Source organism: Puntigrus tetrazona, unplaced genomic scaffold (genome assembly GCF_018831695.1).
Source record: "Puntigrus tetrazona isolate hp1 unplaced genomic scaffold, ASM1883169v1 S000000130, whole genome shotgun sequence".
Classification (NCBI taxonomy): domain Eukaryota; kingdom Metazoa; phylum Chordata; class Actinopteri; order Cypriniformes; family Cyprinidae; genus Puntigrus; species Puntigrus tetrazona.
The window spans coordinates 695,168-719,461 of NW_025047807.1; the positions used below are offsets into that span (position 1 = coordinate 695,168).

Consider the following 24,294-nt stretch of genomic DNA (forward strand, 5'->3'; position numbering starts at 1 on the left):
TTTAAGAAACTGATGTAATGTCTGAAACTGTGCTTTCGGTCTCTTTAAAGGAGTATTTCGGGTTTAAAACAAGCCCTGCTCTGTATTGATCAGTCTAAAACGTCCAAGCATACAAAATCTTCCCTCACATTAACATACGGTTCCTAAAGGCTTTTTTCTTTATTTTAGTTTAGTTTTTATTACATAAAATGCCATTATAGCACCAAAAACTAACTGTGCTGGATTTTTTCACTTGCACTGAACATTAAAATATACGTTATTGTAATCGTATAGCCTTAAAGTTAAATATAAAATAAGCGCCGAATTTATGAAAGTCAAAAAAAAAAATAATGGTAAGAAATCGAATGCATTCTAAAAATAAAAAGACGTTTATACTAGTAAAATTGGTATTTATAATGTACAGCCTCGGCCACCTGACGCGAGGGAGAGACTCGTGCTACTATTGGCTAAGGCGCGCGGTGGGTGGCGTGTAAACAGGTGACGCGGGGGAGGGACCTGCGCTTTTACTGGCTGATTGCGCGCGGTGGGCGGGGTTTCCTCGGCCCGTCTCGGAAGCTGTGATTTTCCTCAGTCTCGTTTATTGAGCGCACGGTAGCGCGTCGCACGCGGTGAGGTCCGCACCGGTGAGTTACTATGCGGCGGAGCGACTGATTCTCAGCAGCACCGAGCCACACAGATGCGGGGAAGAGAGAGACGCGCCACTGTACCGTGAGAAGAGACTCTCACTGCGGTATTTCTGCCTCGAAACAGAAGAACTGCTGTTGTGGACGGATTTCATGGTGAGTGCATTCCGCTCGATGTCAACATCGTTATTATTATATTGCAGCAACCGATATATTTTGACGTGGACTTGATGCACAATGCTGGATTGCAGAGGGCTTTCCTGCTGAGGATTTATGTTATAAAAACCTGAGGTTACCGCTACCAGACGACCTTAATCAGCGCTGCAGAATAATGCCCTCATGCTGCTGGGGAAATAAAATAATTATTTGTTAATAAAAAATAAATGAACATGAGCAGTGATAAAATAAAATATACATAAATGTACATAAAATATAAAATGTTTAATACTAAGCGAGTATTAAAATTATTATTAGAGTTTTTCCTATTAGTCGGTTAGTATAGCGAATTTATATATATATATATATATATATATATATATATATATATATATATATATGCATATATGCATGCACCTACATATGCATTGGACTTGGGATCAAGAAGTGCGCGCGCGCGCGTGTGTGTGTGGCTGCAGACTGCAGGCAGCACTGTGTGTGTGTGTTTGTGTGTGTGTGCACGCGCGCTGCTGTTGTTCTCAGTGCGGATAGGATGAGTCTGCAGGTATCCGCAGGTCACCCAGAACTCAACAGCGTTAAATGGATGCTGTCAGAGTCCGGATGAAAAATGAGCAGACCGGTCTGGGGAATAAGAGCGCGTTCAGATGCTGATCTCCTCTAGCGGACGCCGGACAGCAGTGCAATTTACATTCCCTGGCCCTGAGCTCTGCTGCTGAATGCAAACACCGACACATGCGATGCATCGGTTATGTTCCATAGAGACAGACTGATGTGTGTTTGCACATGCCTTGCCGGGCGACCGGCTCGCATCCGTCCCGCATCCTTTCTGGGAGATGGACTTTAATGTGCGATGTGGGATTTGCTGGCTTGATTGTCTTTCACACCCCTGTGGTTTGAACACAAGGTGTGAGAGTCACATATTTGACTAATTAAAGCTGCTCCACAAGACCTCATGTGCTCTGCTCGCTTCACTCCGTATTTACAATATTGTCCAACATCTTACAGCTGTCCCTGTGTTTTTTGGATGTGTATATTACTGTGGTATATTATTCAGTGTATCGTGTATAATATTTGAGAAAGATTGTTCCATAGAAACAGACTATGGCTTGGCTTAACTGTATCTGTTTCAGATAAAACTGTGAGAATGTAATACTCAGATAGGCATGATTTGAGATAAATATTTATTTATCTCAAGAGATTATAATTTAGGAACTGAACAATGTACAATGTCTCTTTAAATGTAAACATTTAAATATAAAAACATAATATGAATAAAGTAATTCATAGTAAATTAATGTAAACAAATAAAATGCATTACATTTAACGAATGTAATTGTTACGCATTTGTTTTTTTTTCTCCCAGTCGTTTGCTATTGGTCGGTCAAACTGCTAGCCCCGCCCCCAAACACATGCCATTGGTTGAGCCAGTGTCGCTGTTTCGGTCTGATCAAATGGCAAAGAGTAACAATGTTTATATCTTTCAAAATTTAGTTGATAAAGATAAAAGTTTTTTTTATATAGCATGTTTAAAAACAGCTGGCGTTGGCCAAGGTGCTAAAACAGACACACAACAAAAACACAAAGCGTTTAAGCACTAGAGAAACGATAAAAGTATGAGCATGAAATAAAATACATGGGAAAAGCTATATGGATGCTAAAACGAATCGTGGAATAATAAAAGCCACGGAGAAAAAGTAAGTTTGAAAACTTACTTAGATTTAAAAAATTGACCATTTGGGCGGATCTAATGTAGACCGGAAGGCTATTCCATAACTTAGGACCGATGACCGCAAATGTGTGATGGCCCCTATTTTTAAGTTTAGGTGTATGACCATAGAGTAACTCAGAATCCCTAGATCGAAATAATCCAGGATGCAGTTCAGATAGATGCTGTAGTGCCTGTGTTCTTTTATTGTAATTGTAAACACACTCCGTAATCCCACCGATCACAAAATGCCCATATTAGTCGCAAAGGTCAAATGTCACGTGACTCTTCTCTATCCGCAAAAGCTTACACTTGGCTTTCTACCAGTCTTCCATCAAAATCCTTCACCGTCGTGAGTGTGTTTGTGTGTGTGTGGAAAGGCAAGAAGCCTTTCAGGGAAAAACGCACTTCTACTTTCCCAAACCCCACCGAGTCCTGCAGAGCGGAGGTGACATGAATATTCTAGTATGCAAGCACCAAGAGAGAACAGAAAGATTAAAGGCCCGCGATTCACCTCCCTTGACTTTCCCTTCCTTTTCTCCCCTCTTGTCTGTGTTTTCCTGGCTGAGGCTGCGATAATCGCGGAGCGAGCAGAATGACAAAATAGCTGGAGCACGGGAATAAATGAGCCGTTACCGTTCCGCGCATTTAAATGACCGTGTAACGCCGAGAAGCAGCGTGCAAAGAACGTCCTGTACCGGAATGACAAAGTTCGACTTTACAGCGGAGATCTTCTATATTTGCATCTCTCTGCCTCCAGCCACGCAGATTTGACCCGGTGAGTCATCTTGCACCAGCCCGGCTTCCATCTTGGCATGTTCGGCGCTCTTTATGAAGTCCCGGTGCGAATGTCTCAGATTTGCAGACTCTTTAATAGAGCCTGCCGCGGGTCGTCAGTGAGGGATTTGAACACGTCTTGCCTCGCACCGTTAATGTGAAAGACAGCTGAAGTCGTGGCGTTTGTGGAGGAGAGGTGAGTTATCTAATCACCCACTCTGAGCACCTTAGCAACCCACATTTCTGTGCCCTGGCAACCGCCCAGATCACCAAACCCATGCATTATTCAGAAATATGTATTGATGTTTTCTGTGCATGCAGAAGGAAGGTGTGGTGTAATGCCGGTGTACGATCGATAGCGTTAGCGGTGAGTAAGAAAGTCATTCCAATGCTGTTTCAAAATGACGAATTTGTCTGTTTCTATGCTTCAAACTCCTGCGTTGTGCACGGTGCTATAGAAATGAATACGAGTTTACGGCTGTTTAACCTGCAGTGCTGAGAGCTTCTGCTCCTCTGGCAGTAACTAATCCTTTTTGCTGTTGAGGGACAGATGGGCATTATGTATCTCTGCTTTCCGATGTAATAAGATTAGAATTAGGGGACTTGGCTGATGTGGAAGCCAGACTGTGAGTAATTGGTGGCAATTTAACTATTTTGACAACATTAAACAACGGTTGTGTCTGATTAGGTTAGTTCTGATCCTTGAATCCGATTGGCTGATTCGTTCCAAGAGAGCTGACATCCCTGTCAAATAGCACTTGTTTGTGTTTGTTTCAGAAAGACAGTCAGCCTCTGTGATAGTGCTGGGCATTTTTCTGTAAGTCTTTCTGCAGGTTACATCATCACCGATCTCAAACAAATTTGTTTCAAAGACTGATTCGTTTGAGAGCCATTCGTTCTTATTCTAAAACACTGATTCATTTTGGAATGAAAACGAGTGACTTGAGTTTTTGAATCAGTGCAAACCTGCTCCAACACAAATACAAAACAAGTCACTTACAAGATACAAGATTCGAATCTGATTTATTTAGAAATAAAACAAGTTCTGACTTATTCAGCCAATTTATTCAAAGCATTTAACTGATTTGTTCGCTCAGACTACTCATTCAAAACACTGATGCATTCAGGAATTAACCTGCTGAACGAGTCATTGAATAATTCGTTAAATAATTAGTTTAAGAACACTGATTCAGTCAGGAATGGAAAAACAAGTAGTTACAAGGCACTGATTCACTCAGAAACACATTATGCTTGATTCTGTAATAGTTTTAACCGTAACTATTTTTAAAACACATAATTGAAACATTCATTCAGCTGATTTGTTTAGAAACACTGATTTACACAGGAATGAAAGAAGCAGGTTACTAAGTCATTGCATATTAACTGATTTGTTAAAAAAACGCTAATGTATTCGGGAATGGAGTCAATGAATCATTTACTCAACCAACTCAGTCAGCTGTTTCATTCCTGAATGAATCAGTGCTTTGAATGAGTTTCGATTCATTCTTTAAATAATGCAGGTCGAGAATGGAAAAAGTCATTGAATCGTTAATTTCACCAATTTGTTCAAAGCACGATTCATTCAGAAAACGCATTATGCTTGATTCTACTGCCATTCTGTAATAGTGAAGAAACAAAGTAATTGGTGAATTTGTGTTTAAAAGTCACTGAAGTTCAAATTGCGCTCACGTAAATGTTTAATATATCCAGCCATTTTTTCTAGGTCTGGATCATCTTAATTCACATGATCGGTAGGCTGATGTCGAAAAAGATGCTCTAAAATCGGTTACGCAACAGCAGGTCCGATCTGACCAGTAAACAGTCGGGCTCTGCTTTGAAATGATGATAATAAATATTCAAGACGGACCCTGTAAAGTCCAGACGATTATAATATTACATAATCCACTGCACCCAAACACTGCGAGAGCGCGACTGCTGAGGCATGAAGCGCCGGAGAGATCAGCAGGTTAGATGAGGGGAAGAGAAATCCCTCTCCTCAGAGGATGTGTCCCTTATCTGCAGGATAATTACATTCCCTGCGGCAGACCACTGCTCGGTCCTCGGCAGACGAAGGCGGCTCCCAAACTGAAATGCATTTCCTTGTTCTTTGTGTTGCAGTAAGGCAGCAGAATGAGCTCGTCTCCCGTCGTCTCGCGCGTGTCCGTCGACATCCTGGAGGAACTGCAGCTCTTCGCAGCTCAAAACCTGGAGAAGGTGGAGGTCAACAAGTACTACGAAGTCATTCGGGAGCTGGGGAAGGGCACCTACGGGAAGGTGGACCTCGTCATCAATAAGATCAAAGGTACAGTTACAAACCGTTTTAAATCAAATAAAGATAAATTCAGTTAAAATTCAGTTATGAAGGCAGCACGTCTCATTTCATTTGGTGTAAACTATTTAACGACGAAAATGTAAACAACACATTTGCGGTACGTAAAATCAAACGTTAAAGCAATAGTTCAACCTAAAGTGAAAATTCGGTCATCGTTTACTAGTTCCAAACCTGTATTGAATGTCTTTGTTCTGCCGAGCACAAGGGAAGACATTTTGAAGAACGTTCGTAACCTGGCTGTTTTGGGTCACTATTGACTCCCATAGTATTTTTTTTTCCTACTATAGAAGTCAATGGTGACCCAAAACAGTCTGGTTACAAACAAACAAAGAAATGCATACAGGCTTGGAACTGCTTGAGGATGAACTATTCCTTTAATTTTGCACATGGGAAATGATTCAAACACATTATTTTGACGTAATAATGTAAATAGGCATAATGTGTGTGTATGTATGTATGTTACACTGTTATTGTCCTACACCTAAACCTACCCCTTACAGGAAATTACTGCCATTTTTAGATTTTCAAAAAATGTAATCCTATATGTTTTATAAGCTTGTTTCCTCACAGGGACCTAAAAAACGTCCCCACAAGGTTATCATTCACTGGTATTCCTATCCTTGTGGGGACACACACACACACACACACATACATATTGCAACCAAATGCAGTGAGAAATGAAATGAGCAACGTTGGCGTTGTTTCTATTTTTATGGCACTGATTTATTTATATATTGAAATGTTTAATATTTTACATGCATTATTATGAGAGGATAACAGATGTTCTGAAATTAATGCATGCAAGGAAAAAAATGAATGCATGGAACACGACATTTCTACAGAAACTCAAAAAAACTGTAATTGTTTAGATTTTTTTTTCTGTTCAAAACTAGGGCTGCGAGTAAAATAATTGCCTTTTAGAAAGCAAAAAGAAAGTGGGCCAAGTGTCTGTGAAGCAATAACACTTCATCTGAATGATTCGACCAAAGAAAGCATCATGTTTCGTTTCCCTCGACCCGCAGGTACCAAGATGGCTCTGAAATTTCTAAAGAAGAAAACAACCAAGCTGAAGAGTTTCTTGAGAGAGTACAGCATCTCTCTTTATCTGTCTCCGTGTCCCTTCATCATCAACATGTTTGGCATCGCGTTCGAAACGGAGGAGTACTATGTTTTTGCGCAGGAATATGCTCCGTCCGGTGACCTGTTCGATATCATTCCACCGCAGGTAATCCGTAACACACAAACACACACACACACACGAATAAAGCAAAATCACGATGTACTCACCCTCATGTTGTTCATTTTCTGTGGAGCACAAAAGTAGTGATTGATCGAAAAAAAAACCATAGACGAGCAGAGATTCATGCAATAGTTTGTTACGAAGCGGTTTTACAGTAATAAACAGTAATAACAGTGTTATAATTCAATTGTGAAACGAATGCAGGGATAAAGTGTTATTATTCAGCTAAATATAATGCAATGCAACTGTCAATGTTATTAATGATTAAATTCGGCTATAGAGAAACTCTATTCTCGTTTAGTTCAGTTCATCTATTCACTGGAAGAGTAACAGAACGAACTGATTCCAAAACAAATTCTATACAGGAGCTCTACGGAAGACAATAGTGTCATTTTTTTTCAGCTCAGTTCAGTTTAGTATTGCAAAACTCGTTTATTTACAAAACTTTAATTCGGCTGTAAAGAAAGTCGTATTCAAGTCGTTTCAGCTGTATTTCTGAACTATCGTCATTCGACTCAATTTTAGTAACAGTTTATCAACAGCGTTAGTGCTTTAAAGTTCATTTAAATTCAGATTCGGCTATAAAGCGGCTCTACTCAATTATTCATTATAAAACCTTCAGTTTAGCTATAAAGAAATGACAGAAGATGCTGTCGTCATTCGGATTAATTCAGTTCAGCGTTTATTCAATTTAGTAAACAACTGTCAAGTTGTGAAATTAATTCAATCAATTCTGGGGGGAAAAATCAAAGCTGTGATGATTGTTGTTGTGTTCACTGCAAAAAAATACCAACTTTTCTGTTTAAGATCTGTTTAGCACTAGATCTACAACGTTACTCATTTATCTGATGTGACATCTGAACTTATGGCACATTAAAACATATGAATATTCATGAGATGATACAACGTATTATAAAGTTATTTATAATTCATTATAATGCCTTAAACTTAGTACTTAACACATTAATACTAACACCCCAGAGTTTTATCTATAAGACAAAATTCACGACTAAACTTCCGCCAAAACGGACCGACAATATTTTTGATGTATAGACAGTATATTTGCTTCTGACCAATCAAATGCTCTCTAGAGTCCGAAGCGCCCGCCCCCTACACCATAAATAGACGCTGAATCAGACGTGTTGGTGTTTTCTGTACGGTGATTGGAGCGTAGCGCACACTTAATTTAATTATTTTTTTTTTATAAGGTAACACTTTCTACGAAACCTGTATTCATAGCACATTTATAGGGGTATTCTTAAAGGCCGCCTGAAAAGCCTTGAAACACGCAGCGTTATTCAATGTGGTGACAATTTCAACTTAAACAGGAAAACAGGGTGGGGCATATCGAAGAGCCCGCCCCCTTTTTAGAATAGCCAATAGCCACTGACAGCCATAGTCTAATAGATTAACCCCAAAAATCCGATACGAAACTTTTACTACAAACAAAATAATGATCATAATCATGCTAAAGGCTGTGTAGTTGAAGGTTTGCCGATATTTTGGCTTAAAACAAGATAACAAATCGAAGCTAAGAAGAGTTTTTACTCTCTTGCTCAGGTGGGTTTGCCGGAGACGGTGGCGAAGCGCTGCGTCCATCAGGTGGCCATCGCCCTGGACTTCCTGCACTCCAAAAAGCTGGTGCACCGAGACATCAAGCCCGAGAACATCTTGATCTTCGACAAGGAGTGCCGCAAGGTCAAGCTGTCGGACTTCGGCATGACGCGGCGCGCCGGCTCGCCGGTGAAGCGCGTGAGCGGCACCATCCCGTACACGGCCCCCGAGCTCTGCGACGCGTCCAAGCACGAGGGCTTCTCCGTGGACTACAGCACGGACGTGTGGGCCTTCGGGGTGCTGCTCTTCTGCATGCTGACCGGGAACTTCCCCTGGGAGAAGGCCATGCCGTCCGACACCTTCTACGAGGAGTTCGTGCGCTGGCAGAGGCGGCGGAGCGGCGCGGTGCCGTCGCAGTGGCGCCGATTCACGGACGAAGCCCTGCGCATGTTCAGAAAGCTCCTGGCCCTGGAGCAGGAGCGCCGCTGCTCCGTCAAGGAGGTGTTCGCGCACTTCGGCCACCGCTGGATGCTGGACGGCCAGGCGGGCGGCAGCCACCACCAGGCCACGCCGAACTCTTCGTCTGAGGAGGAGGAGCTGCTGGCGGACCGTATGAAGCAGCAGACCCTGTCCCCGGTGGCTTCCAAGACCAACGGCGTGGAGTCGGGAGCCGCTCACCACTTCACCTCCGTGTCCACGAACAGCTCAGTGTCTTCCACCAACAGCTACGAGCGCTCGGCCAGAGACAGCCCGCCCAGGAGCCGCATCCTGGTCACGACGCCCATAGAGATCTGCGTGTGAGGCGCGCACGAGCAGACGCGTCCAGAAGAGACTCTAAAACCCTCATGTACATCCGGAGGCGAGCTCCGATTCTCCGGTCAGCTCGACTAACATTCCTAGCAGAGACGCGTAGAAAGGGTGCGCTGAGATGCGTTTTAAAGACCCGTACACACCAAGTGCGACGATTGTAACGATAAACATAGCAGCGTCCGCGCAGACTGGCATAGCGTTTATTTTAAAGGAGTAGTTCACCCAATTTTGGTCATCGTTTATTCACTTTCAAATTTCTCTGTTTTGGGTCACCATTGACTTCCATAGATGTTAGTCAATGGTGACCCGAACCCGCCCGGTTGCAAGCTTTTTTCAAAATATCTTCCTTTGCGTTCGGAGGAACAAAGAAATTCATGCAGGCTTGAAACTACTCGAGGGTGAATAAATGGTGACAGAATTTTTATTTTTGGGCGTACTGTTCCTTTAAGTGTGCCGCGGTTTTGTTGCTCTCTTGGAATCTGATTGGCTATCAATGTTTTTATTGTTTATTTGTTGAAAAAAAAAAAAAAAAAAACTACTTTAACCTTAATGTACAATCAAGAAAAACATTTAGCGAACATCCAGAAACAACGTCGTCATAACCGGAAGGTTAGTAAAAAAAAAAAAAAAAAAGATTTTAAAAGACATTAAATGTGAATCGAATGTTCATTAAGAGTTATTTATAATGTAATATTTTAAAAATGTTAGCATTAAAAAAGTAATAGGTTTTACTTTTAATTGGACGTTTGTCTGATTTTCTTTTAACGTTTTGTTCAGAGAACATTTAAAAGTAACACTGCGTACAAATTGAATTATTTCTTAACAAAGACCATTTTCAAAATATTTAAAAACCGAAACATTCCAGCAAAGTATTTTAAAGTTTTATTTATTTGTTTTTTTAATTTTCCGGGCAGTCATTACCATTATAGTTGCAGTGTGGACTTATATCGAATTATTTTAGTTTTAGTTGTCACGTGAGGTGTGCACGGGCCTTGACGAACTAATAAAAGAGGACTGAACGTCAAAACGTCTCTAAAGCAATACACGAAGCAAAAAAGAAAGAATATCTGGGATCTTCATTCTTGTGAGGAATTCATCAAATAAACAGTGAGAACTGGGACACTGAGGACATTCGCTGTTTGTTTGAGATTTAGTTCGTACGAATCATTTAAAGCCAGATTTTTTTTGCATGCACCCGGAAGTGTTTCTAAACCTGACTCGTAGACTGTTGTTTTGAACCGACTTGATTCATCAGGATTCTTAGTATTCAGAAATATATATATTTTTTCAGTTGCTGCGTAGTGATTAACAAACATCGATGTTTCTCGTTTGATTTTAGTACTTTAGCGCAGTCGTGCCAAACTTATTTAGTAACGTGAAGGTCAGCCGCTGCTCCGTTTAAAACGTGGTTACGCGAAAGTTGTTCACAATGTCTGGGAGTGTGTTTTTTTTCCTCATTTCTGAGCCTGTGCACTGGTTTTAGTGGCGAACACTGTATTTGAAGAAGGACAGGTTGAAAAAGATGTATTTTTGCCTACTGTACACTTTAGTTTCCTCGGTGTGTCCCCCCTCTTCGAAGTCTTATATTTTTTCTACATTGGTCGAAACTGAAACTCAAAGCTCTAATAACTGCATGAAGATAACGATGTAATGTGAACGTTTTTACCGTCACGATTTCTTGCGTAACGTTTCAGGGTGAAATTGTAGTAGATGACGTAGCGCGAGACGTCCAGCCAGCCAATCGGATCGCTCGTTTTCTTGTCGTGTTTGTGCTGCTGCTGTTGTTGTTGTTGATTTCTCGCCGAGCTCAAAACTACCTGATTGAGACACCCGGGCTGCTGCTGTCGACCCTGTTTTTAATTACGTTTTATTTTATGCTACACGTCTGCATGAGCTTTCAACACGTGGGAAAAAAAAGGTTAGCTGTAGTCAACTTGCATCAGAAGATGCCTATCCTGTCGTTGCGCATCGGGAACCGGAAACCAAGCGTTTTGGTTTTAATCTCATTAGTTATCGGTGGGCTTTCAGTCATCAAAAACAAACTCTTGTCTTTGCAATAAAACTGTCTTCCTGTACGTTCAGGTTTATTCGGAAATAAATCGTGAATGAAACGCGCACTTGTTTGTTTCTGTAGAGTTGCTGGATCTGACTTTTTAATCTCGGTTGATACTTACCTCAAGACTCGTTTCATTTCACAATCGTCTTCTGATTTCCTCAGTCTTTTTTCTTTTATCTCACAACTTTTACTTTTTTCTTCAGAATTTAGAGGAGGTAGAAATGCAAAAAACGAATTGCAGAATGTGAACTTGGAATTCTGAGGGGGGAAAAATAATTAAAATTTAAAGTATACGTTTCACAATCACAAAAAAAATAATTTAGATTTTTTTCTTGCAATTCTAAATGCATTCTTTGAAAGCTGCATTTTCTTAATTATTTTAAAATGTAAAAAAAAAAATTAAAATTCACAATTATGATTTTTTTTTCTTCCTCTGACTTTTTTTTTTAAATCTAAATTTCTGATGTTCTTGCACTTGAATTATTTAAAAAGTCTTAATTGTGAGAATTAAGAGAAATAAGCATCCATAAATGTAATTTTTTTCGTCACATTACTGGCAATACGCAAGTGAAAACGAGCGAGTGTCAAACAGCACATTAGACAAAGTAAAAGAAGCCAGTTTATTACGCTGACCAACTGGGTTTACTCCGTTCCGGATAAATACATTTTTGGGGTAAGAATGGCAACAACAACAACAACAAAAAAAAAAAACGAACCCTGCTCAACCCTGAGATTAAGATCGGAAAAGATTTAACGTTTGAGAAAAACAATGCAAACAAAAAAAAGGATTTTGGTACATTTGGTATAAAATTGGATAGATCATTCAAGTAAGACCAAAAAAATTTGTACAGATTTAGTCCTGAACAAAAGTATGGCACAAAACACGAGTACATTAACACCGACGTGAAGGACATCACAGGACTCGACCTCTCACACACACACACACACACGCTGCCAAAGTACAGGCTGGATTTGGCACAGAATCGTCTCGAACTTGGGACGAAAATATCGACATAAAGAGTTTGCACACGTGTTGTTTAATGCAATGTACATTTACAGAACAAGCCTCCAAATCCTGATCTCGTTCATCGAACAAAAAGCAATGCTTCCATAAATAAACCGACAGTGATTTGTCTCAGCAAGGCAGCAACAAATGAATAAACCCTTATTAGGAAACAATGATGCATGAACGTTTCACAACCGGAGAAAGGATGTCTTAAGGGCACCTGAAGATACAAACCCAAAAACGCTTTCCAAAAAAACTCATTTCCGAAGGTGACGTGTCTGTACTAACCCAGGCTTATTTACACTAGTTAACCGGCTACAAAATATAGATTAGGCAGGAGACGTAAGTGCATAGAACTAACGAGAAACTCCACTGGCTGTGGCTCAAATGAAGTTACGAACATTAATATTCAGCGTTCAATGTTTGGATGTGAAGCGCACAGTTAATGTCACTGAGAATGAACGAGGACATCTGCTCTTATGCTGGAAGAAACGGATAATCATTCGAGACGCACAAAACATCTGGCCTTGAATTATGAAGCCCACATACTCATCTTAGACAAAAAAAAAAAAAAGAAATCATCACCCCGTCCCACTTTATACACAAAGTGCTAGCTATTAGTTCATAACTTTTTTTTTTGTTGCCTTGTTTGAAAAAAAAACTTTTTGCAAACAAATATTTGCATAAAAAAATATGTTTTGTTCACATGTGCGTGTACTGTGTATATATAAAAACACACACATACAATATATTATATAGTTTTTAAATTTATTTATATAATAATACAATTTATATTATATAAAAATATACTTAATGTATAAACATAACTTTTTTTTAAATATGTGCATGCATGTGTGTGCATTTAAACATAATGAACAGTACACTCATACGTGTCATTTAAAGAAAAGCATGTCTTTTTGATGAGATTAATGATTTTAGATGCCAAAGGAATATAAAACGTTAGATGCGCGATAGATAAAGATGCATTTACATTTCGGTGAGCACTACATTTAAAATTCAGTTGATAAAATTCATTTCATAAATTAAGAACAAAAGCACTGATAAGCATTTCCAAAAAAATAAAAAAAGCGGCAAAATGTAAATATGACAATCACATGATCAAATCATATCGGCTAATAAGACGAGCGCATATATTTGCTCTGAAATGTGCGACTCTCTCTGATTTCCCCACAGTCGAATCTTTAGTGTGCGTCTCACAGTGCCATTAGCGTGATAGTGACCGTGTTACCAGCAGTGGGTGTCGTCCCGCTCTGCCTGAAGGTCCTCGGCCGGCGCTCACAGGAACACTGCGGTTAGAGATCAAGAGCGCTCTGTGAGGAAGAAGACAGCTTCAGCGTTAAACACCGCGCGTGCCGCCTAGCCTCTGAAACACGCAGCTAGCATCGAGCACGCAAAATACCCTCGAAGCCACGCGTGCGTGATGAAAATGTCAAGATGGAAGTTTGCACAGAAAGAAACATGTCTGTAGAGCTCCATTCGTGACTATTAACTGTTCCTACAGACTCTGATCACACTGAGAAAGTGCTCATGCTCGATAGGTTTATGTTTCTCAGTGCAAACATCTCAAGATTATTAAAGCAAGACTGACAACGTGATATGAGCTAAGACAAGGAAAGAGATCGTGACAATGTGAAGAGTCAGACCTTGCGTAGCGTCCTCTTTCTCCTGTGTCACCTGTTGATTGGACCATGTGATGATCCTTTGATGGACTTGTTCTAACGGATCACAAATCAGACACATGAGAGGAATTCACCCGAAGCACTACATGCATGTGATATTCATCCACAACATTTTTCGTATACCTTGTGCTTTCTGCATTTCATTGAGAAATTATCCTCGTTTAATACGCAACCTTGAAAAAAAAAAAAGCAAACATGAATTTATTTCAAAGGGTATGATGTACATGAATACACACACACACGCATAAAAACTTGGTCTGACAGTACTGTGTGTGTTTACATGTATATATTTAAATACAAACACATGCATGTATATATTTAAGACATATCTGTTGTATTTTATATTATACAGAAATCATAAAAATAATATGAATATATGTGTAAACATTCTCAAAATAAATACTGCATGTGTATTTATATATACATATATTACATATATAAAAAAATTTGACAGCTATAAGTTTTGTTTACATAAAGTGTTTACATACACTATTTAATAAATAAATGTGTGTGTGTATATATATATATATAGACACACAAGGACAGAGTATTTACATGTTTACATGTACATTTTTGTATTCATATCATTTACATTATATTAGGGCTGGATGATATGGCTAAAATTTATCTCACAATATATTTCTTCAGTTCGGTCGAAAAGATATAATCCCTTTATTGATATAAACCCTATTTATCTGAAAGAGAAATCTAAAACATTACAAATGCCTTCATCATCACTTTTGATCAATTTTAGGCATCCGAGCTAAAAGTCTTAAATTCTATAATTTCTCAAGTCAAATGACACAAATAAATCAATGTATGAGAAACACTGGTAATGTATATTGAGACACATATTGATATATATAATAATGTTTTTCCTAACAAATTCTAATTCTATATATAAAAACATTTGGTTTTAATCCACTTAAAATGGCAGCTGTTAACAGGCAGATCAGCATCAAAATGCCTGTTTCGGACCACAATGTAACATACGTACGTGTGTGTGTGTGTGTGTGTGTGTGTGTGTGTGTGTGTGTGTGTGTGTGTGTGTGTGTGTGTGTGTGTGTGTGTGTGTGTGTGTGTGTGTGTGTGTGTGTGTGTGTGTGTGCGTGCGTGCGAATGCGTGCGTGTGTGTGTGTGTCATAACAGAATGATGACTTACCGGACTGCAGTGCACACGTGTAGTGGTATTTGTTGGGGCACCCTTTGAAAACGCAGCCTAGCGTCGCTCCTCGTCTTTGACACGTCGAGCAGACCTGAAAAAGCAGAGCCGTCTGAGTGTCATTACTGAAGCTGTTGAGCATTAAAACAACCTGCGTCTCTCCGATCTTACCGACGCTTTCGCCAACCTGACCGCATTCTCCAGCCCGTGCAGCTTTCCCCGAACCAGAAAGACGCCGGCGGACCATATCGCGCAGTCCTCGTGGAGCCAGTGCTCGTTACAATCGAGAGGAACCACCGGAGGACTGAACCAATCGGTGGCGTCGCCGTCCATCCTGGGTCTCTTAGACGAAGGGCTGTTGGACAACTCGCTATCGCTGGTCCAAAGAGACTCGCTCCATCCGCCCGGAGCAAGGCGTTTCCCTCTAACGGTTGAGTCCGAGTCGCTATTATCCTCTTCCTGCGGATTACAAGCCGCTTTAGAGGCCGATTTGAAACCTTCAGGGTAATACGGGCCATGCAAGTCTCCGAGGTCCATGGCGTTGGCCGACCCGCCGCAGAGACAGCAGACCAGGACATCCCTCTGGGCGACATCCGCACAGACCCGACCGTACTGCAACCCGGGCGTCGCCGGCGTCACACCCGACGCAAACCCTGCAAACGCCCGCCGCTTCCCCCGTTCGATCCGGGCGCCGTCCTCGGGGTAGTTGACCACCGTACAGACGGGGAAGTCTTGCATGCGCACGTAAGGAGCGAAGCTCTCATCCCGCGCGTCCTTCTTCTCCTCCTTGTGCTTCAGACATTTGAGTTTGATCTCCGGCTCCTGTGGCGAGAAAATCGGCGCGTGGCCGGCTTTGTGTTTCTTTCTCTTCCGTTTGGCGGATTTCTTCAGGCCTCTTTGAGCCGGTAGCGGTTTTTGATGCTTGACCGGCACCGAATGCAGCTTCCTCATCATCTTCTTCTTTGTGCGTTTAACAAATGCATCTAACGTCTTCGCCGAAGCTGAGGTAGATTTACGTCTGCTTGAACGTCTGATTTCTTCTTTCTTTTTCGTCGTCGTCTTTACACCGCGCACCTTTTTCTTGCACTTGCTCTTCTGGACTTTCCTTTTACACACGCGGCTCCTGATGGGATGGATGTCTTGAACAATGGCTCCCAATCTCACGCCTCGCCTGGCTCTCGGAGGCAGTCTCTTCCTCTCAAGCACGGGCGAACCGCCGCCGCACGGCAAATCGTTGCTCGTTTCGAATGCATCCGCGTCGGTTTGCTCCGCAGACGCATCGTTGACATGCACGCACTCGGTGTTGCACGTTTGGTCGGTTTTCCCGGTCGGTGTTTCGGGCAATTCCGTCCGAGCTGGCATCGTAGAATCAAGCTCCTCTTTTTGCTTTGCTCCGCTTGGAGAAGTCGCGGTTTGCGGCAAGGCAAAAACGTCCTCGATTTGCTCCGCCGACGGAGACTCGGGATCCAGCGGACTGATGAAGTCTTGGTTTAACGAAATGGCAAAGCCGTCGTTCGGTAAAACCACCGGATCCTCGGACCGGGAGATGAGAAAGACCAGCTCTGGATTGGCGTTTCGGTGCAAAACGTCCGTGTTGGAGCCGGCAACCTCCGGAAATCCTCCCTCGAAGGGGCCGACGTTCCACAGGCCGTTCACAGCTCCGTTCTGAAGCTCATCCACGCTGATGGGGAACCTGCACTCGCCGGGATCGGCTTGCAAAGATTTGAGCGTTTCCAAAGCCAGGTTTTCCACATCTTGGATATCCGGAGGTTGCTGGAGGTAGCAGAACGCCGCCACGTTTTCCACGACCTGCGCCGGCGACATGAAGCCGAACTGATCGCAGGCCGCGAGTCCGACCGGGACGGACACCTGCTGGAGACAGTGTTGGTCCACTGAAAGCCCGGCGTCTCCGGCGTCCGTCACCAGCTTTCCGGCTTCATACGCGGCGGGATGCAGCGCGAACGCCTTGCTCAACGAAGGGACGCCGTAGATCGGGGAATGCTCGGAGAAGACATGCGACCGGCTCACGTAGGAGAGCGTGACGGTCGTGTTGGAAAAAGCGTTATCCGGTTGGATCTGGTCTGCGGGAAGCGGAAGCGGATCGGAGTCGGTTTCCGGAAGCAGTATCCCATTGCTGGTCCCGGGATTGACGAACCAGCCCGGCGTCTGGACGACATGCAAGGTGTCGAGGGGATTGGCTTTCAGAAGGCATTCCTCGGCGTTCCGCGTCAGATCGAAGAGGTTCGGGAGGCTGCAGGCGGAGGACAGATCCTGAGGCTGTAAACCATCCGAGTCGCTGGGAGGCTCTTCCATATCAACTGAGAGCAGAAACACGAGGGTCAATATTATGTATACGGCACGTTAAAAAAATGCAGTTTAACCGTAAACAGTTAAATATTTAAGAAAAATAGTAATAATGAAGCTGGAATCAGATTCTCTCTACAGGTGGCTCTGAAAGCAGAATGAATGCCAATTTTATGTGCGTACAATCTATTAATGCATTAAAAACAAGCGCTTTTGTAGATTACAAAATTGCAAAATAAACTAGATTAAAATCGGTAATAAAGATAAACCCGGTCGTGCGCCAAATAAAAGGTCTTCAAACTGGATTTGAAAATGATGTTTGTGCTACTCTCAAAATTATCAAAAAAATCGTATTTTTGAACCATTTTAGATTTATGCAATCAGTGCTGGAGACCTTTGCGCAACAGCGGAAATATTACGCAAGGCGAGAAAAAAAAAACTAGGCATGAACTTTTTAATAAAAAAAGCCTAATTAGTCTTGCAGGTTGAGCAACATTATCTTTATTTATATATCTCATCGATTTTAAATGCCTTTGTTCTTTAACCTCGCAACTTATTACATGAAAACACGTGAAATATATACACATGAAAAAAAATACTTTGTAGGACAATGGAACACAATTATTAAAGGAAAAATATTACCGAAACAAAATAAAGCATATTACATCATTAAAAAATGTTACGTTTTTTTTTTCCGAGGGTTAATTATTACCACGTTAAATAACGATTATCATATTAGTACACTGTAGTTTTTAATATAGATCACAAGTAATATGTACAGCAGTATCTGCATAGTACAGCATAGCATAGCAAGGATTAATATGCTGTACTTCAGGTTAGTGTCTGGATACTTTATAAATCCCTTTTATGATTTTGTGCATTTGATGTAAAAGCATAAACTCACGACGAGGCCTTAAGGGCCATAACAACCCGTTTTATCGACTGCATTCACGTTTGAAGATCTTTAATTAATTTATTAGCGCATAAACTAGCACTGATTTCATAAATCTGACACTCCCGACCTGAAATAGTCACGTTTTACCTCCGGAAACAGCTACGTTTTACGTCTTTTGCTCTAAACATCACTCCTTATGAGATAAATAACACGAAAACTGTCAAGCATCTCCAGACCAGATTTAATCCGGGTTCGTCTGGTTCTTCAGGCGATACCTGTCCCGCGGTCCTGCGTCGCTTTGTTATGCTAACGTTAGCATAGCAGGTCGTTAGCGTGCGGGCTAACGTACATTCCCGCGGCGACAAATAACGCTCAGCAAACACGTCCAGCAAAACGCGCGTCGTCGTGAACCCAATTAAGCGTCGCAATTAATCGAGAGTCGAGGGCCGGGGGAGCACCGCGCGCTTCCGTTAGCAAAGCGAGCTAAACAAAGAGCGCGCGTGCAGACTCACCCGAGCGGACGCATCTATTCACGGAACCATCGCAAACTCCGTCCCGCGGGAAAGAAACGCGCTCTTTCGGGCGCAGCCGCTTCGGTTCGAGTGGAGTGCGGAGCTCGGGCTGAACAATTCACGGGAGCTTCTCATACTTTCGGGCTCCGGCGGTTTTGGTCACGGCTCCGGAGTCATGATGAGCCCCTGCGCAGGATTGTGGGACTTGTTGTAGTCAGTCCGCTCATCTCGAGTGTAGTTATTATGCGACACGAGGCGTTCCTTTAAAGATGCATCCTTGTGCAGCTGGAACAAGTAGTTTTTAAGAGTTTTAAGAGCATCTTCGACGTCTAAAAAGCGTATTTTGAATCACCGTAAGACTGCGACAGCTGAAAAACCTTTTCAAATATATTAAAAGTTTTATCTACAATAATCGACTAACTCAAGTTTTTTTTATATTTAAAGGACAAATATTAAAGTGAAATTAATGAGCAATAAATTCAGGACATCGTAATTGGATAAAAAATAAATAAACAACCGATTCACATCCCTGTCATATAATTTAATTTAGAAATGCATTATATATATATATATATATATATATATATATATATATATATATATATATATATATATATAATAATAATGCAGGTTTCCTGCATGTTTTCATACTTTTTAAATACTTCAAGGAATATTAATTGGTCTTTAAATGTAAATAGTATCATTAATACTTTAAAGTTTGAACTTATAACCTTCAACAGATTTTTTTCACCACTGCAAAACTTTTACCGTACCTTCTTGTCGCAATACTTCCTTAGGTTTAGTGTCTTAAATCGACCTGTCATTTACTTTATTTAGTGAGAAACTTCAAGTGAGCTTGGTTTAAACAAGTGCAAGCATCTGCTACTGGACTTCACATACCAAAACCTTCTTTTGCAAAACCTAACTCAGAAAGAAAACCAAGTTTCATTTCCCACCGCCAGATCATTTCTTCCTGTTTGAAGTGCCCCTCTTCTCGAAAAATAACTTGCATTTTCTTAAATTTGTGAAATGCAGAATGCGATGACTTTAAAGATTTCCCGCTCTCTCAGGACACCCTGCGATATAAACAAACGACAGATGAATCGGTGCAAAAGAGGGTGCAAAAATATTTATTGCTAATAAACCTGTTGTCAGTTCGTGTACATTTGCAGTATATTTACAATAATGTATAGATGAATGGAAATGTGAGACAAAAATTCGTAACATTTAAATAAATACAATGGACTGCCACTGAACAACACTACACTTTATCAGCTTGAAGAAACAAATGAACGAAAAAAAAAAACCTCCCATTCACGCGAGTGAACCAGTATTCAACCTTACATCGACTTGTTAATATTCTTTAGAGCAGCCCAAACCCTCCCAAGGTCCGTTCCTGTGTGTTTTAGTCACGGTCCTTTATTTAAAACATCCGGAGATGCTGCAGAAGGCCGGCGGGTTAAAGATGCAAGCGTCGACTAAATGCAGCTATCTTATATGCATCCCATTTCGACTAAAACGAGAAGAGAGAGCCCGGAGGAAACGCGCAAAAGAGACCGCTTCTAGCGGCGCCGATAATCTGTAGTGTCGGGTCACGACGTGGGTTACTTCCTCCGCTGGAGATTCACACAAACTAAAGAGTTAAAACAGTAGCTTACGCAGTCGTGTTTAGTGTACGCATGATAGATGCTTCGTTAAAAACTAAGTATTTACATTAAGACATGGCAACGAAAAACAAACCAACGTCGTCACAGTAACTGAAGTGCATGAAACGCAGACTATAGACATAAAACTCAAACTTCATACCATGTTTAATATACGCTGTAGCTGTGACCAGTGTGTGTCTAAGTGATTAATTATTGGGCTAAAATACGCGGCTCTTTATGAACATGCAGCGAGGCCGGCCGGCGCGTCCGTGTCAGAAGTCCTTAGTGTCCTTGTTGTCGAACAAGTGAAGTCTCTGCTCCGCCGTCAGACCCTCCTTCAGACTCTGGAGACGAAACACAGAGACGTGAATGAGATGCTTTGAAGAGGCGAAAGCCCTGTTCAAAGCGACTCAACAATATTGCTGTTAAAAACAGATCGAAAAAGTGTTTTATTTTGTTCTTCGTTACAAACCCCTGTGTTTTCATTGCATTTAAATCAGTGACCTCAACAAAAATGACAAAAGTGTTCAAAACAGCCAGCTGTGCCACCAACAAACTCCAGTGACACACCCCCAGACAGACAGACAGACAGGCAGACACCCAGACAGACACACCCAGACACACACACAGACAGACAGACAGACACCCAGACACACACACAGACAGACACCCACAGACAGATACGCAGAGAGACAGACACACAGAGAGACACACACACACACACAGAGACAGACAGACAGACACAGACAGACATACAGACAGACACACAGACAGACACACAGACAGACACACAGACAGACACACAGACACCCCCAGACAGACAGACAGGCAGGCAGACACCCAGACAGACACACCCAGACACACACAGACAGACACACAGAGACAGACAGACAGACAGAGACAGACAGACAGACACAGACACACAGACAGACACAGACACACAGACAGACAGACACCCAGAGACAGACAGACACCCAGAGACAGACAGACAGACACCCAGAGACAGACAGACACCCAGAGACAGACAGACAGACACCCAGAGACAGACAGACACACAGAGACAGACAGACAGACAGACACACACAGAGACAGACACCCAGACAGACAGAAACCCAGACAGACACACAGACACACAGAGACAGACACCCAGACAGACAGACACCCAGACAGACAGACACCCAGACAGACAGACAGACAGACAGACAGACAGACACCCAGACACAGACAGACAGACACCCAGACACAGACAGACAGACACCCAGAGACAGACAGACAGACACCCAGAGACAGACAGACAGACAGACACACACAGAGACAGACACCCAGACAGACAGAAACCCAGACAGACACACAGACACACAGAGACAGACAGACAGACAGACACACACAGAGACAGACACCCAGACAGACAGAAACCCAGACAGACACACAGAGACAGACACCCAGACAGACAGACACCCAGACAGACAGACACCCAGACAGACAGACAGACAGACAGACACACAAAGACAGACAGACAGACAGACAGACACCCAGACACAGACAGACAGACACCCAGAGACAGACAGACAGACACCCAGAGACAGACAGACAGACACCCAGAGACAGACAGACAGACACCCAGAGACAGACACGCAGACAGACAGACAGGCGCCGTGAACCGCTGTGAAACTTAATCGGTCTGAAATATGAACGATTTTGGGCAATGCACGTGAAAATGCCCTCGAGTGCATGAGACACGCGTCTGATGAACATGAGATGACACAGACAGCCCTTCATTCAGCAGCATCACGTGCACCACGGCAGAAAATCATCCAATCCGTTCGTCTGTCAATGCATGAACTAGAGCTGGGTCATCATTTAGATAAAAACGCCTGCTGAAGGACTAAACGTAAATGTAATAATCACAATATTAATTTAGCATTAATGAGGAAGGAAATGCTTCCATTGTGTTTGTTTGAACGAACATTCATTCTGTCAAAGCACAGAGTAAAACGCTTTTTAATTCCACCTCTTAATTTATTTCTCCATAAATTCTGTTTTACTTATTTATTCTGGACTCGAGTTAAAACAATTTTCTCATCAAAAACTGCAAAAAAATTGAATGAAAATAACAATTTGCACAAATATAATATTTAGTTGCTATACAAAACTAAAAAAATCTTGGTTGTATGATACTCCATAATACTGATATTATTTGTTACAATAATAATAATAAATAATAGTCATTTCTTCAAGTTAAACTGAAGTTTATTTTGTAGGTTTGTGATGAAAATCTTTCAGTTTTTGGTGTGTATTTGACAGCAGCGATGGGAGAAAACCTTTACGAGGCTTTGAATCAATTGAATGTAATTGATTCGCTATTTTGAAGTGGTTCAAACTCATCATGCTGGTCAGAGCGGTTACGACAAAAACTCAGGCCAAACATGCATGGAAACCTTGCAACCCATTACGCAAGTTTCATTTAAAGTATAATGCATTAAATGCAATTAACAAGCCGTCAGATAATAAGAAGCGTCTGTGTAATGCGTGCTCGGAAGCAGACTATTAACTGCTAATCTTTTTATTACACAAATGTCCCACGGGTTCATAGCTTTGTGAAGCCAAGTTTGCAAACATCTATCACCACTTGATGGTAGTTTTTGTAAACCGAGTAAACGGCGTAAGGCTACTTGAGTGAATCTTGGAGAAGCTCTGGAGAGGAAGTTCATGTCCTCATATACTGAGTTTGTGCAGAACATGCAGATTGTTACAGACATGCACTGACAGCTTCATCCAGATCCGTTAAAAACACCCAGAGCTTATCGTCGCTTTATCGTCTCAATATGACACGGTCTATCGCCCAGCCCTCCGAATGATGCACGGGGGAGGTTAGTGCGTTCGCTCCCTTCTAAGGGCTTTTACCTAAAATCAGAAGTCAAAGGTCTTCAGGTTTACTCTTTAGCTGTCCCAGGGCATGTCACGATTCACAGACTGGGAACAGAGGGAAAAACAGGAAACACATACACGCACACACACACACACACACACACACACACACGGGACCTGTGTGTTAGAGGAGGGAATGTGCAAAAGACATTGTCTTACCGCTACCTATCAGGCTTTTTCCTGGACAACAAAACACAGCACACACACACAGTTCAGTTCCTGACCGTTCACATGCAGAAGCTGCTGTATTTCGTCTTAAAGGCAACAACGTTTTGACCTGAGGGTGGCAGTGTGAGCTTAACTAACTCTTACTCAACACCGGAGGGCTGAACGCGTGTGTGGAAACCTACCTTTGACCTCATGGTGCGCTCGGAGCGTTTGGCTGCTGCGGCCGCCATCTTTAAAATGTCAGGATTGCTCTTTGACTTCATGATATCTGAAATACACGACAGCAGCTCGGATCATCACATGCACGTCAGTGTACCCGAGCATGGGTTGATTTCGAGGCGAGGGTCGCACCGTAACCTCCGCGCTCCACGTCCTCCAGCGCAGGCTCCCCCAGTGCATCATGGGCCTGCTGCAGCTGCTCACGCAGGCGGCTGAGATCGCGCTCCGCTTTGGCCCGTACGATGCTCAGCTCCGTGTAGATGTCCTTGTATTTATCGGTTGCATATTTCTTATCCTATCAAGGGACGTGGAACAGGTTATTAACATTAATCAGCGTACATTTGTTCAACAGGGTCCTTAAAAAGTCTTAAATGTCAGTTTGATAATTTAGGTCATTAAAAAAAAAAAAAGAAAAAAAAAAAATTTAAATGGTAAAACAAAAGATTGACTGATTTTTTTAAAGAAATGTCTAATTATTTT

At 42.0% G+C, this 24,294-nt stretch overlaps 3 protein-coding genes across 8 annotated transcripts in view; 1 reads left to right on the forward strand and 2 right to left on the reverse strand.

The window, feature by feature from the left end:
- The first annotated feature begins 566 nt into the window (after positions 1-566).
- On the forward strand, positions 567-12,858 carry bsk146 (brain specific kinase 146). 4 transcript variants are annotated; one of them, XM_043229991.1, is made up of 4 exons: positions 567-779; positions 5,401-5,584; positions 6,637-6,839; positions 8,415-12,858. In XM_043229991.1, the coding sequence occupies exons 2-4, from the start codon at positions 5,413-5,415 to the stop codon at positions 9,207-9,209; spliced, it is 1,170 nt and encodes a 389-aa protein (XP_043085926.1). In that variant the 5' UTR covers positions 567-779; positions 5,401-5,412; the 3' UTR covers positions 9,210-12,858. The 4 variants fall into 4 exon arrangements, with proteins under 4 accessions (XP_043085926.1, XP_043085929.1, XP_043085927.1 ...); XM_043229994.1 differs by lacking the exon at positions 567-779 and adding an exon at positions 3,269-3,283; XM_043229992.1 differs by lacking the exon at positions 567-779 and adding an exon at positions 3,323-3,478.
- Positions 12,859-13,029: 171 nt separating this feature from the next.
- si:dkey-94l16.4 (uncharacterized protein CG5098) lies at positions 13,030-18,834 on the reverse strand. Its single transcript, XM_043229987.1, has 6 exons — positions 18,617-18,834; positions 15,314-17,460; positions 15,143-15,236; positions 14,104-14,153; positions 13,945-14,016; positions 13,030-13,611 (listed from the first exon to the last, which is right to left on the reverse strand). The coding sequence occupies exons 2-5, from the start codon at positions 17,453-17,455 to the stop codon at positions 13,972-13,974; spliced, it is 2,331 nt and encodes a 776-aa protein (XP_043085922.1). The 5' UTR covers positions 17,456-17,460; positions 18,617-18,834; the 3' UTR covers positions 13,030-13,611; positions 13,945-13,971.
- A 1,133-nt stretch (positions 18,835-19,967) lies between these two features.
- The window catches only part of LOC122332620 (myosin phosphatase Rho interacting protein), a 40,839-nt gene continuing 36,512 nt past the window's right edge, over positions 19,968-24,294 (reverse strand). For 2 of the 3 annotated variants that reach the window (XM_043229965.1, XM_043229966.1), the window contains exons 22-24: positions 23,947-24,109; positions 23,778-23,863; positions 19,968-20,843 (exon numbers count right to left, since the gene is read on the reverse strand). In XM_043229965.1, coding sequence (XP_043085900.1) covers positions 20,772-20,843; positions 23,778-23,863; positions 23,947-24,109 — 321 coding nt within the window. In that variant the 3' untranslated portion in view covers positions 19,968-20,771. Of the gene's footprint in view, positions 20,844-23,403; positions 23,473-23,777; positions 23,864-23,946; positions 24,110-24,294 lie in introns of all 3 variants that reach the window. The other variant, XM_043229967.1, reaches the window with a different exon arrangement.